This window comes from Linepithema humile, chromosome 2, assembly GCF_040581485.1.
Source record: "Linepithema humile isolate Giens D197 chromosome 2, Lhum_UNIL_v1.0, whole genome shotgun sequence".
In the NCBI taxonomy this organism is placed as follows: domain Eukaryota; kingdom Metazoa; phylum Arthropoda; class Insecta; order Hymenoptera; family Formicidae; genus Linepithema; species Linepithema humile.
Window position 1 is genome coordinate 23537711 of NC_090129.1, and position 14293 is coordinate 23552003.

A 14293-nucleotide genomic window follows, 5' to 3' on the forward strand; every position below is an offset into this window, starting at 1 on the left:
TGCGATTTTTCAAATCACAGCTGTCCTTGAATCGAGTATCGATGACATTTGGGTCTTGAGATACGATAAAAAAAAGAGTTTCTTTCATTTCGTCGTGTTCTTCTCGGGTGCAGCTAACAGCTAACCGCATTAGCGATGGAAACGGAAACGAAAGCGAAGAGTGCGATCCCAAAACTAGATTTATTCATACAAATTGTATAGGAAATAATTATCAACTTTTTTCTCATAGCTTTTCGAATATGTGTTCTACAAATAATTTTTTAATTCAACTATGTTTTCTACAAATATTTAATTTATCTTTTAAAATAATATTGCTTAAAATTACTTTAGTTTCCTTAGTCCTTGGATTTCCAATACTAATGAAATATCCTGGAAACTTATACGAGCTTAAGCGCGCGAATTTTTTTTACAAAATCTTATCTAATTCAATAGATTATTAACAAAATATTTGAGATCGCACTTTTCGAGTACTTCGCAACACATCCTAAGTTTCTTCCGTGCTTCTATCTTACGCGAATAGGAGATCCCGCTTTTCGCTTTCGTCGAAGAGTACGCCACTATCACATTCACTTCTATAAGCTTGTATAAAAACGATACCTTTGTTCTTTTTTTTTTTTTTTTTTTTTTGTCATTTTCGTCGTTTTATACACCAAGGACGAGTGAGTGCGTGAAGCAAACTATATTGGGACAACATGAATCCTGAATAAATACTTAATATTACAACAAAATCTTAAGTATTCTTCGTAAATGTCACCGCTATATAGTTTGTAAGAAAATAAGATACTTTACTTGAAGATTTTTTTTATGTACAGATATTACAAACAACGTTTCGTAATGCATAGGCAATGCGTCCTGCTACACCTCTATTATTATACATACTGCAGGGGAGGATCTTGCTCCTCCATCGAGGTTCGATTCGTACCATTTGCCGAATTTCATGGATCTGAATATCTGGTTTCACTTTTAGAAAGTGAGTAATTACCACTTATGTCGATAATACTCGCTCTATCTTTAAATTTCGGAGATATGCTTAAAAGTAAGTTATGAAGTTTTCTAGAATCTTTTAATATAATTATTACCATTATGAATAGAATAATTATTAAACTTTTTTTTTTTTCATAAACTAAATTTTTAATATACATTCTCGAAAGTACAAAAAATTCTGAAGTATTTACGTATCAATGAATATATTGCAATTAAATTTTTGATATCATATTCTTAAATTCTGATTAATTTAGATGAATATTTGTCGTTTTTTATAAAATAAAATCTCATTTTATTAGACCATTGTTAGACCACACTTCTAAATTTATCTTTTCTAGCTGTCGTAGTGTCGTGATACGACAATTCATTACCTTTTCCTCTTGTGAAGTTTAGAAAATGTTACTACAAATGTTACTGTATAAATGTATAGCAATCCTATTTTCTGTAGAGCGTACAGAAAATTTTAATTTCGGCAAACTTTAAGGCAAACATAAAAAATTCTACATGATTACAAATCTATCGGCATAAATATATCTAAATTTTATTAAGTTAGCATTATCGAAATAAGCAGTGCTTACTTTTAAAAATTCAGTCTAAAAAAAGAGAAAAATAAAATTAAATCAAAATCGTTCGAATTGTACGTTGCTTTTTAGGTTTCTTTTCTTTCCTTTCCGCGCTAATTGTTTCCTCCGTAAAAAGAAGTTAAACCCACAATCGTACCACGTCGTCGTCGCTATGTGATATTATTTACAAATGAATTTTGTTCGAACGTGATTTATTGTACTTGATCTCTCTCGAAGAACTTGGTTCGCGGTATCTTCTCGGACCACCCACACCTAAGTTCCTTGTCCTACGCGCCGTATCGACGGAGTCATGTAATCTAGTTCTCTTGACGGGGAGAAAGCGGAACAAGCTAATTCGAGCGAACCAAGTTTCCCGAGTCGGTCGCATGAAATATTTTCCGAGCCGATTTTGTTAACACAACGGCCATGGATCGATAAACCTTACAGGCGTCCACCGTTTCGGCTAACAACATGTTAATCCTACCTCAACGTTCGATCGCATTTAAAAATCTGTCTATCATTCCTATCGAAGATATATATATATATATATCTTTCTCTCTCTTTCGTTCTCTTTCTCTCTCTCTCTCTCTCTTGCTCTCTTTCGCTCATTCATACGCATTCTCACTGTTATAGTCTCTATGTCTCTTCCGGAACGCTACTAGCGAACCGCCTCCAAAGTCGTAGCACAACTTCAAGGGGACAGGAAGGGGTCTGGGAAGAGAGTCATTTCGGGAGGAAAAGGGCCCGTCGCGCTACAACAGCGTCCAGGCATTGTCCACGAACGTCATCGGTCGACCACGCACACACACACACACACATACACACACACACTTGTCACAGACATGTATATGTACATACAGGACGAGATATACCACCGCACTCACACGAGGAAGTCAGGGTCACTGAAGTCCTCGCCCCCGCTGTCGCTGCTGTCGGAGATTCTTCTCCTCTTCTTCTTCTTATGCTTTCTCACCGACTTGTCTGTCTTGTGCGCGCGCTGCTTGCGGTGCGACTCCCTAGCGTCCGGATTGGCGTGTATCGTCAGTTTCGGCACTCGTGGCATTGTCATCGGAGTTGCCGCCGCCGTCGCCGCCGCCGCAGCCGCGGCAGCGGCCATTGGCAGCGAGTTCATTGAATTGTTCGGATGCTCCATCGGAACGGAATTCAGATTCGGTTGCAGCGGTAACTGAAACTGCTGCTGGCCGCCCGCGACAGCCAGAACGGCGCTGTCTCCCGGGACCGCGCCGTCCGCTATCATTCTGCTGCCGACGGCCGCGGGGTGCAGCTGTATCCTCGCTCTTTGCGGATTCTCCGCGCTGTGCTTGCCGCCGGCGCTGGTGTGGGCGGCACCGTGGTCGTTGCCGCCGTCATCGTCCGGTTCCTCAGGATCAAACTTGAGCATCAGTTGCTTGAAGTCCAGATATTCTTTCACGAGCTTCTTCCTGCCGCTCAAGTCCAGCTCCTTCTTCACGTCAGTCGCGCCGTCCCGCAGCCTCTGCAGCGTGGCTTTGGGCTCGAAATGTAGATTGTTCTTGCGATTCACCGCTTTCTCGTAGACTTTCGCTCCTTCCATAGGCGAATATTGACCGATTTTCGCGTCGGAGAAGCCGTAGAGGTCCTTGAGGTGTTGCCGCAGCGTCAATAAAAGTAGAAAGCCTTGACTGGCGGTAATATATTCCCTGAGCAAGGTGGTGTTGTCTGGTAATCTAGCCAGAATAGCTTCTTCGTCCTCCTCGTCGTCTTCTTCATCTTCAATAGCCAACTGATTTGATTTCGGTTGATTATCCGGTGCTGCTGCTGTTGCTGCTGCTGTTGTTGTTGTTGTTGCTGCTGCCGCTGCTGCTGCCGCTGCTGTTGCTGCCGCCGCTGCCGCTGCTGCTACTGCTGCTATTTGCGGTGCGGTTTGTTCGAACATGTGCACCATCTGCCCGGATGGTCCTGACTGCGAGTGTGACTGCGCACCGCCTTCTTTGGGCAGCAGAGCCTCCTTAAAAGATTGTAGCAAATTCGTACCGGACATGGAAATGATGATGTCGATGTGATGGATGATGAAGAGCGGCTCGTCTTGCACTTGATATGTAAAATAGGCGAGATTGTCCGCTAGATACAGCATCTGCGACAGACTACTCTTGGCGGCCTCGTCGAAGTGCTTGAGAAAGGAGATCACGATCGCACGTCTCTGTTGCTTCGTGCTGCGTAGAATTGTGTAGAGGAAGCCGTTGAGCGCGCCTGGGAATTCGCCGTCCTTCGCCCGCATGCCTCTCACCGTGATATCGTTCTGCAGGATCTTCTGCAACCGATAGCTCAGTTTGATGCCGAACTGCGATTTCATGTGGATGAAGCCGGGATACTTCTTCTCGATGTCCTGCAGCTGCTTGTCCGCGCTGTGACTCACGGCTTTCTCGCAGTCGGTGCTCATGCAGATCAGATAGGGTACAATCTGGACGGGATGCACCAAGCCTTGCGCCAGAATCAGCTGAATAACCTTGAGAGCCGCGCGCCGTACGCTTATATTGGCGTGCAGAAAGGACTCGAGTATCTGCTTGATGTAATGCTGGATAACGGTGCTCGCCATACCGGACGACACGTCACCCATCTCCTTCAGATTCTCCTGCTTCGACATTTTCGCCCACTCCTGGTCCTGTTTGATCATCCGCTTCTCCTCCTCCTGCAAATACACCTCAATATTATTGAGTACCTGAATCCTCATTTGAACCAGCGCGTGTTCCGACGTGAGCAGGTGATGGTAGAGCTCCTGCAGCTCTGGCAGCATCATAAACTCGTAGTGCCGTATGCAAAGAGAACCAATGGCGGACAGAGTGAAGTGCCGGATGTCGTCGTTATCCAGATGAACGAAGTAGCTGAGCGTCTCGAAGACCTGATCCTTGATGTTGTCCGCCAGGCCTTCGATCACCTCCGGATCCATAAAGTTAAAATGGCGCAGTAATAGACCGACCGTGAAGAGCGCTCGCCGGAAATACGGCCGGTACTTGAGCAGCATCGGATTCGTCGGATCTTTTTCGTAAAACGATTTGTACCACGTCAAGTGTCCGTAATATTTCTTGAAGCAGTCTCGTATCAGCTTGAAGTTTCGCGTGACATTATTGACTATGGAGCCCAGACACGACAAGCAGCTCGCGACCACCGATTTGTCGTGCTGCAGGATCAGCTTCACCGAGTCCTCCTCCAGCTGCGCCAAAAACATTTCACTCGGATGCTCCATCAGAGGCACCACCAGCTCGAGCGTGTGAGCGACGCTGCTGATGATCTGATAATCGCCCTGCGTCTGACACTTGAGACTCAGATAAGGCTGCAGAGTGCTCGCGTGATTGACCAGCAGCCGCGGTCGAATCTTCGCGAACAGATAAAGCGTCGTCAGGCACGCGACTAGCCTTTGCGACGAACCCTTCTTGCCCGGTTTGTCCGAATCCAGATTCGTCTCCTCCAGCCGCAGCACATTCTCGATCAGGCAATCCACGATCTGTTTGCACGCCGTCAGCAACACTCGCGGCGGCTCCGTCTGCATCTTCGTGCTGTCGTCCTTGTCCTCCTTCGGTTTAAACAGACTCACCAAAAGCTGCTCGAACCACTCGAGTCCCATGTCCTTGCTGGCCGCCACCACGTCCGTAATATTTATTACCTTCCTCAGCAACGATTCCGAGTCGAGAGTCGGACGCTCTCTCACCGGTGTGAACCACATATTCTGGAAAACTTCCATGACGAGCTTCCGAATGCCTTCTTCGTCGTTCACCCTCCTTATCATCTTCACGCATATCTCCGGAATTTTGGGGAAGTCCGGGCACTCCATGCAGATGTCCTTGAGAATTTTAATGACGCGCTTCCTCACGCTCACGCCGGTGTCGAGAATTCTCGCCGATAGCATGTCGTAGTACGTATCGATCAATTCAGGTCTGCTCAGTACGAATTTTCCTACCAAATCCACCGCCGCCTCTCGCACGGACGTCGAGTGATCGAGGAACGAATGCTTGACGCCCAACTGCATGTCCACTCTCGCCAGCACGCTCGGATCGGCCTCGACGATCATGGTGAGACACTTCATCGCCTTGGTTCTAATGGCGATCGATGATTCCGTCAATACGTGAAGGATCTGCTTGAGATACTTGTCGAAGCTCTGCGAGAACGGTCTTTTGGACGCGAGATACTGCGAAATCAGTTCCGCCGAGTTGTAATCGATGTACGTCTGAAGGATGTCCGGTTTCGTTCCCGTGCTGCACGGTCTTATTCTGCTGATGATGTACTTCTTCTTCTCCTCGATGATCCGGTAAGCCTCCGAATTCTTCTGCTCGTTATTGTCGTTTTCGTCTGGATCCTGCTCGTCCAACTCGGACTCGGTGTCCTGATCGCTGTTGTGATGGCGGTTCTTCTTCTTCGACCGCTTCTTGTTCACCTTGATCTTGGTCGGGCTGTTTTTCCCCGATTGACCCACCAGAGACTTTTCCAGCGCACAGTCCCGGTACCATTGGGCCAGATAAAAATGACGCGCGTATCCGAGAGCCGAGTCCTTCGTCCCGTTCACGGCCAGATAATCCAAGAGTACCTTCTGCAAAAATACCGTTCTCTCCTCGTCCTCGCTCAGTCCCACGATTTCTTTGTCCTTTATTTGATCGTAATCCGAGTCCTTCTGCTGCTCGAGCTTGATGTCTCGTATAATTTGGTCGATGGTGGACAACTTGCATTGCGAACTGACCGCGTCCTTGCGTAATCTCGCCGCCACCACACCGAGATAGTCGATGGAAGCCACTCGAAGGGACATATCGGAACTTTTGTTGGAAAAGTGTCCTACCAGCAGATTTCCGAGGAGACTCAACAGCAATTCAGCGGCGGGCCACTCGGGTTTATTCACCGTTGCGAGCAAGTCCTGCACGAAATTCTCGAACAACGGTCTGTAATCGATCTCCTCGCCCTTGCTGCCGCACTTGTTGAGGAAAACTGTTAAAAAATTTCCGGCGATTCTGGTGGCAGTTTCGTATCTATTGATAATGAAAACATCGGCGTCGACGTGGCTCGGCTTCTTCTCGTCATCTTCCTTCGACTTGGAATCCGACAGAACCACCACGCATTGAATGAGCTGCAAAACCAACGCGGTTAACATCTGTATGTGATCCTCGGAGTTCAGCCTGTACGTGCGCAGGCTCCTTTTACTGCTGGGTAGTCTCGCTATGGATGCCAGGATGTCATCCAACAACAGTCTCCTGTGCTTCTCGTACTTGGTGAATATTATAGTGACAAGTCTCAATGCGCTCAGTTGAAGATCGCTCACCGACTCGACGAAAAACGGCGCGACGCCCAACGATGACGCGTGAAGAACACTCGTGTCCGTGAGAACCTGTATGTTCAACAACTCGGCCAGCAGACCCACCAGCTCGTGCATCTTGTTGTAAACCTGCAGGATGCTCTTTTCGCGCACCTCCTTCATGTGGCCCCGCTTCTTGCGTCCACTAGAATTAAAAGTGTCAGTCTTGTTCTTACTCTTCGTATCTATCTTGTAAACGGGATCGAAAGAAGGATAGATCGTGTTCTGCAGTTGAAACTTCATAAAAAGAACTATTCGATCGATGACGTCCTCCAAGTAGACAGTCTTCGGCATATTGCTAGAAGTCATGATGTGCAACGCGATCAGCGACGCGTCCACGGCGCGCTGCACTCGCTCCATCGCCAACTGCATCCACAATCGTCCCTCCTCGACGTCGTCGTCCGGATCCACGAGCGGCGACACTCTGGCGCCGTCCCGTATGTTCTTTTCCAGAATATTCAGCAGCCTCACCAATCTGTCCGAGGGTATCGACTCCATAGCGCCTAGGGTTTTCAGTTTCGCTGCTTCCGTACAGAGATCGTGCAGCTGATATTTAGGAATAAGCATTTCCGCAGCCACGTCGCCGTCGTCCTCCATGTCGGCGTTCGCCGTGATGTCCTCGGTGTTCTCGAAAATCGTTTCTATGGTGGAGTTAAATCGCTGGTACGTATTGGTCTCCATTAACTCCTCCACGCTCAATTTGGCTAATACAGGCACTAGCTTCTTTTCAATCTTTCGTATTTTTGGTTTCGTCGGCGTGTACGGCGCGTCACGTTTGTCATCCTCTTCGTCCTCGTCCGTTATCCTTTTCCGCCTGCGCGTCTTGTCATCGCTCTTTCGTCGCTCGGTCCTCTCCTTCTCCCGCTGCACCTGTCGCTCCTTCGCGCGGGCCTTGAAGTACTTGTTGTTCTTGCCGATCTCCTCCTCGCTCTCGGAGTCGGTTTTCGCGTCGTCGCGATTGGAGATACCCATCTTCGCCGCGCGACTCGGCGACTTCTCCGCGAATGCCGCCAGACTCTTCTGCATGAGCGCTTGATCAGCCAGTGATAATCTGTTCAACATGACAACGGGCTCCTTCAGTTTCTCCGCCAGTGTCCCGGCAAGCTTCTTTTCCGAATTGTTATTCTGTTGTACATCCGCTACGCCAACCGCAGTCGGATCCAGGGTGTTAACCATGTCGGTGGCGTGTATGTTCGGATAAGACGTGGTTTGAGCAGTCGGCAATAAATGCACCGCATGATCCACGCCTTGCTTCGTGTCGATGCTCTCTATCGGCAGATCAATATCGGAAAGACCGGACACTGGATCGAGAAGAAACTGCTGATTCTCCTGCACCGCGCTGTCGATGTCCAACGGATTGCTGCCCAATGCGTGATGCACTTGCTGATTCATCATAGGATCGTAAAGATTCTGCTGCATACCCATGCTCGGATGTTGTTGCTGAAGAGGCATGCTGGTGCGCATGGGAGATGTCATATGCATGTTGTGCTGCGGCGTCATACCAGCCATGTTATGGTGCTGAGGCGTCACATTGCCGAGAGGCGTGAGTGGTGTGCTGGGAGAGCTCATATGAGCCGGCGAGTATATATTCGGTTGGAGAGTTATGTTCGACAGAGGATTTATACAGTTTGCGTCCTCCTGCATATGCTGGGGCGTTGTCATTGTTCTTGTTTGTTCGGTCATAACGTTGCCTCTGGGCGACGGAGAAGGCACGGCGAAGGGTGACATCTGCGAAATGTCTGCGTGATTCTGCGGCGTGATCGGCATCCGCGGATGTTGCGCGTGGGCGATACCGCTGGCTACCGGCGGCGGTAGTACGGATCTGGCTGCCGCGGGATGAGCCGGACTACCCTGGGGCGTTTGCCTGGAGCCTGAAGAACTCGAGTAGGACGGCGAGAAGCGACCATAACTCGCCGGCGACTGATTCGCGTGCAATATAGGTGTACCACCCTGCGTCCAGTTTCTCGGAGAATTGTGCTGGGGTCCTCTGAATACGTGAGGGTTTATCTGCAAGATCGCCTTCAGCAATTCCGGCGTATTCTGCTCGTTTTCTAGCGATTGCTCGGTATTCGCATAATTGTCCTTGAGTTCAATGTGATCCGATGAAGTCTGTGACAGAGACATTATCAATTGCGGCACGAGATTCTCATCGCGAACGCTTAGCAATATCTGGGCTTCTTCCGCTACTCGTGGGTGAAACAGCAGCGACTTGTTAGTCAGAGTTTGCGGCAGCGGAGTCGGTAGGGGCATTTCAGGTAACAAGTCGGTGAGACTCGCAATACCAGCGAGGGTAGTTATTGGCACACTCGGTACAACCCCATTCATTTTGAGTTTGATTCGTTCTGGCATTACAGCCTGGAGAAAAAAAAAAGAAAACCAAAATCAATTTCAGTATTTTTAAACTTTTTTGTCTCGCAAGACAATATAATGTGCTAAGCACTGCACAGACATGCTAAGAATACTTGCTCATGATATAGAGTAAATGTAAATCAACAAAACATGTCTAAATGCACTGTCTTCACAAATGTCTAAATAAATCATCGTTAGAATTTTTCACTACGCATTTCAAGACATATTGACACAAATTTTTCACCTTTGAACAGAATAGTTTCTACTCCTCTTTGAAGGACACTAGCACTAAGGCAAATATCGGGAACTTAACAAAGTCTCTTTTAAGTTCCCATGTTGCAAATAAAAGTCTCAACCAAATTTTGATGAAGCTCGTGGATCTTCCAATAAACGATCCATGTTTATTGACACTTTGGTTTCCTGCAACAAAAATTTGTTGTATATAGTGTATTGCTTTCCAAATATTTCTTTATTTTATAACACATTAAATAAATAATAACTATTTAAAAAAAACCAAATTTAAAATTATTTGTGTAAATAAAAATTTTATAAATATATCACATAAAAAAAAAAGAGAGTAACTAACCTAAAACTGTATGATATGATACATGTCATTTGTAACTTGATATTGTTATTTAAGCTGAAATGCAGATATTAAATGACATAAAAAACATTTCTAAATTATCATACATGTGTAAAAAAATAAAATTATGTTTAATTACTGCAATAATAAATTTATTTTTTCTTAAAAAAAATTTATATATTTAAATATAAAATTAAATAAATTATAAAAAAACATTTTATGTTTAGTTACATTTATATGAAATTCTTACATTTCATTTAATATTAGAACAATTGACATAAATCTTTAAATTGCAAACCTTATCAGTGTATAGTCAAAACATAAACATGGAAAAATTATCTCTTTGAAAAATAAATCATTAAATTCTGATAAAAACCATTTAAATTCACATAAAACAATCATTCTTGGCGGACAGCGATACGATATAATCAGCTGTTACAAACCATATATAATCAAACTAAAATTCCCAGCAACATGTGTTATACTGGAAAAGTAACACAACATCCATCGTCAAAGTCAGCTTTGCTGTCTCCAACACACTAGCCTCAATATTCATCACAATGTAGCACAGCACATCTCTTTACCTTCTCTGCATGAATGTCCACCATCCAACATCATACGTTGTACAACACCATATCCTCAGAGCGACCAGGAAGCTGATACAACAACACAGAGGGGGGGAGGAGGTAGGGACAAAATCCTCCTGTGGACGACGAACGTTGAACTCTAGTGGACAAGCAAGAGAAATCGCCAGGTCACTCGTACGATAAAGTGCCGTCGCCGTTTGGGCGCAGCGCGTAAGAGCGCGACGCGGCTGCAGCGCAACAGCTCCGTGTCACTCGCTTACCCGGACTATTTACGTCGGCGATCGCACCGTCCGCTGTCCGCGGCCGGTTTTGGCGGGAGGCCGGGCGCCGTTTCACGGTTCCGCGTCGTTCGCGGCCGCCGGCGGTTCCTCAGGCACGTCGTAGCGGCTGGCGTGGCGGCCACTCGTCGCGAAATTCACTGTGAGAACACCGTCGTCCGGGGGATACTCGCTCAATTGTCATCCGCGAGCTACCACGGTTGGCCTACTTGGTTGGACGCGTTTCTACGTCGGTCACGACGGGTCGCGGACTCAGCTCGCGATCACGACACTGCCCTCACACGCGTTTCACGCGGCGCCGCGCAAACATCGCCGCGTTACAGGCACTGCGTCGCCTCGTAAATCGTATTTATATTGAGAATGTGAAGAAAACAGACACAAAGGCGTCCATTTTGCTCAGCAGCGAGTTAGCGGAAGTGGCGTAGTGGGATATTGCTCGGGACAGACGCAGGTATCACCGGCGGGGCGCTACGCGGCGTCGCACGACTTGCCTGTTGGGCGAGTTCGCATGAAAACGGCAGCGAGTCAACGATATGGTGCATAAAATTGCACCAATCTGTGATGCAACTCGAGACATGCGCAATATGCTTTTATGCTATCTATAATTGTTGATCAAAAATCGCAAACTATATGTTTAATAATTAATTTCATAATTACATGAGTTATTATTAAATATTTAATTTTTATTTGAGTTTCTAACCTAGTTAAGTGCTTGGAGATGTCAAACTTTTGGATACTGTTTTGAGTCATAGCGCATGTCTAGATGCAATGCATATTAGCAGTATGGTGCATTTTCATGTGTCGAACCATTGTCATTGATAAATTTCCCGTTGTGGCGCTTCAGATTCGCATCAGTTAGGAATGTGTATAATTACTATTTGATATTGTCGTACACGTGAAACGGACTTAACCTATTGTTGTATTGTTTAATAAAAAGCTTTAGGTAAAAAAAATATATTACAAACATTATAAATGCATAAAAATATTATTTAAATGAATTTTTATATGAAAGTATTGTGAATATAATGAAAAATGGCTAGTACCGATATTCTTGATAATGTTACATCCACTCTTAATAACATACGATCGTTAAATCAACTAAAAAGGTGAGTAAAATGTAATGAAATTTCACATTGTTTCATCTAATTTACAATAAGAAAAATAATTTCTATTAACATCGTAAGAAACATAATTTCTAAAAAATATAATAAGAACTACATAAATTTTGTAATTTTGATAAAATTACCAAACAAAAATTTATATTGTGTAAGATACAATCACACTAATTCAACAAATTTTTGAAAAATGTATTCAATTTTGATAACATGGTCTTTTTAAATTGCAGCAGAAAAGCTAAAGTTGATGTGAGAGACCTTACAAAGTGTATATATGATTTTACGAAGGAACAATCTGGCAGAAACACAAATGCGTTACCAGAATTAGTTATCGAAGATTTTGACGAGGAACAAATTTGGCAACAATTGGAACTTCAAAATGAGGATGAAATAATACATTATTTAAATGAGGTCTCAAAAATTACAACTGGTAATAAGAAACTAACAATTCCATTGAGCTCTATGAAACCTAAACCTATGCAGATTGAAAATGATAATTTAGATCAAGAAGGTGAAGATATGTCTGATGATAAAGAATTACAAGAACAAGATATAGAAACCAAAAGTAATTTAAAGAAAAGGAAACGTGATACAAAAAAGAAATCTATCGTGGATGATAAATTCTTCAAATTGCAAGAATTGGACGAATATTTAACTAAAGAAGAGAAAAAAGAGAAAGAAGGAGAGGATGATGCTAAATCCGATAATGAGTCATTAGATTTATTTAACGATCTTTCTGAGGAAGAAGATGAAAATAATGCTGAAGCAAAATATATAAAGTACACAGACTTTTTTGACACTCCTGAGAGCGAAACTGAACTACATAATGAAAGCAAAAGTTCACATCATGACGACAGTATTAGGGATTCTGAAGAAGAAGGATCAGAAAATGAAGATGAAGAAATAGATAATGATGAAGAAGATGAAGAGGATTATCAGGTCAAGAGAGTAAGATTTAATCTTACCAATGACTCAGATGAAACTGATAGCTTGGAGAATAAAGCAAATCAAAGAAAGGAAGAAAAGAGAGAAAACGAAGAGGAAGACATGGAAGAAGAAGAAGAAGAAGAAGAAGAAGACATGGGACCGAAATCTACCTTAGAAGCTCGTCAGAAAAGGTTGCTGATGAAAATCAAGGAGCTAGAAGAGGAAGCGATTGGCGAGAAACCATGGCAATTGAAGGGCGAAGTGAGTGGTGCAAATCGACCACAGAATTCCTTGCTGGAAGAGTTTGTGGAAGTCGACATAACCAAGAAGCCAGCACCTATTATCACCGAGGAGACCACTATAAAACTAGAAGACATAATCAAGCAGCGGATGAAAGATAAGGCTTGGGACGACGTCGAGAAGAAATTTAAACCAGTCGAGACTCCATTGGAGTACAAAAAGAAATTGATACTAGATCAGGAGAAGAGTAAGGAAAGCTTATCACAAATTTATGAAAAGGAATATCTAAAGCAGAAGCAAGCGTTAGATCCGGAGAACAACGAGAGGAAAGAGAAGGTGCCACAGTTGCACAATGAAATTCGACAAATGACGCGTTCTCTGATGACTAAGTTGGACGCGTTATCTAATTATCATTATACTCCCAAGCAGGTAAAATTTATCATAGTTCAATTTTTATCAAAAATTAATCAATGCTTATATGAATATAATATTTATTGTAGTAAAAAATACTAAAGAAGAAAAGAGCAATGAAATTTATTATTTGTATAATTCTCTACGCTTTTAAAAAACATTTATCATTTGAAAGGCCTTTTCAATGGAATTTGATGTTAATAATAAAATGATTTTTGTTTTAGGCTAAACCTGAGATTAAAATTATTAGCAATGTGCCAGCAATTAATATGGAAGAAGTTGCGCCAGTTGCAACCACTGATGCTACTCTGTTAGCGCCTGAGGAAATCAAAAGTATATCCATTATATTTAATATATTATATATGACTGTTGCGATACAATATTCTTTAACACGTCATCCTGCAATGCTTATTTCTAGTCAAATCGCGTGGTGATCTTACCGGTAAATCGGAAAGAACGAAGACCGACATGAAGCGCGAGAGAAGACGAAAGAAGTTGAGACAACGAGCCAAACAGCAGGCGACAGAGAAGAAAGAGAAACTAAACGCATTAAAACCGGGAATCGCTAAAAAGAACAAAGACAAGAAAGAAAAGGCTGCTTTGCTGAAGAAAGTAACTAAGGATAGAAACGTTACAAAGTTAGATGAAACAACGCAAAAGATCGCAAAATCTTCAACTGCATTCTTCACGCAGTTGCAAGACAAAATCGCAAGTAAAAAGACGAAAACTGGTTATAAAAAGAAAGATAAAAACGTAGTTTCGGCTGTGAAGCTGAAATTGTAAATTTTATATTTATAGTTTACATTTAAAATTTGTTTAATGTAATTATATAATAAAATTTAAATAAAAAAATTTTGTTACAATATTTCTCATCATGCATTTTGAAGATTCTATGCTTTTGTCATCTTCAAAAATCACAAAGAAACGTAAAAAGCGAGAAAT

General features: G+C 43.6%; 2 protein-coding genes across 4 annotated transcripts; one reads left to right on the forward strand and one right to left on the reverse strand.

The window, feature by feature from the left end:
- Positions 1-598: 598 nt before the first annotated feature.
- On the reverse strand, positions 599-11299 carry Nipped-B (Nipped-B cohesin loading factor). Of its 2 annotated transcripts, XM_012364015.2 has the most exons (5): positions 10641-11299; positions 10378-10519; positions 9797-9850; positions 9455-9630; positions 599-9216 (listed from the first exon to the last, which is right to left on the reverse strand). In XM_012364015.2, exon 5 carries the CDS (start codon positions 9208-9210, stop codon positions 2428-2430), a length of 6783 nt encoding a protein of 2260 aa, XP_012219438.1. In that variant the 5' UTR covers positions 9211-9216; positions 9455-9630; positions 9797-9850; positions 10378-10519; positions 10641-11299; the 3' UTR covers positions 599-2427. The 2 variants fall into 2 exon arrangements, with proteins under 2 accessions (XP_012219438.1, XP_012219437.1); XM_012364014.2 differs by lacking the exon at positions 9797-9850.
- A 63-nt stretch (positions 11300-11362) lies between these two features.
- LOC105670482 (U3 small nucleolar ribonucleoprotein protein MPP10) lies at positions 11363-14216 on the forward strand. 2 transcript variants are annotated; one of them, XM_012364022.2, is made up of 4 exons: positions 11363-11764; positions 12007-13369; positions 13576-13684; positions 13770-14216. In XM_012364022.2, the coding sequence occupies exons 1-4, from the start codon at positions 11691-11693 to the stop codon at positions 14132-14134; spliced, it is 1911 nt and encodes a 636-aa protein (XP_012219445.2). In that variant the 5' UTR covers positions 11363-11690; the 3' UTR covers positions 14135-14216. The 2 variants fall into 2 exon arrangements, with proteins under 2 accessions (XP_012219445.2, XP_012219444.2); XM_012364021.2 differs by having other exon boundaries at positions 11369-11764; positions 12004-13369.
- The last annotated feature ends 77 nt before the right edge of the window (positions 14217-14293 follow it).

Excerpts from the sequence above, each read along its gene's own strand:
- LOC105670482 (XM_012364021.2), top strand. The coding sequence starts at position 11,691 with ATGGCTAGTACCGATATTCTTGATAATGTTACATCCACTCTTAATAAC. Across the intron at positions 11,765-12,003 it reads TCGTTAAATCAACTAAAAAG|CAGAAAAGCTAAAGTTGATG; the intron begins GTGAGTAAAATG and ends TTTAAATTGCAG. Across the intron at positions 13,685-13,769 it reads AGCGCCTGAGGAAATCAAAA|TCAAATCGCGTGGTGATCTT; the intron begins GTATATCCATTA and ends GCTTATTTCTAG.
- Nipped-B (XM_012364014.2), bottom strand. The coding sequence starts at position 9,210 with ATGCCAGAACGAATCAAACTCAAAATGAATGGGGTTGTACCGAGTGTG.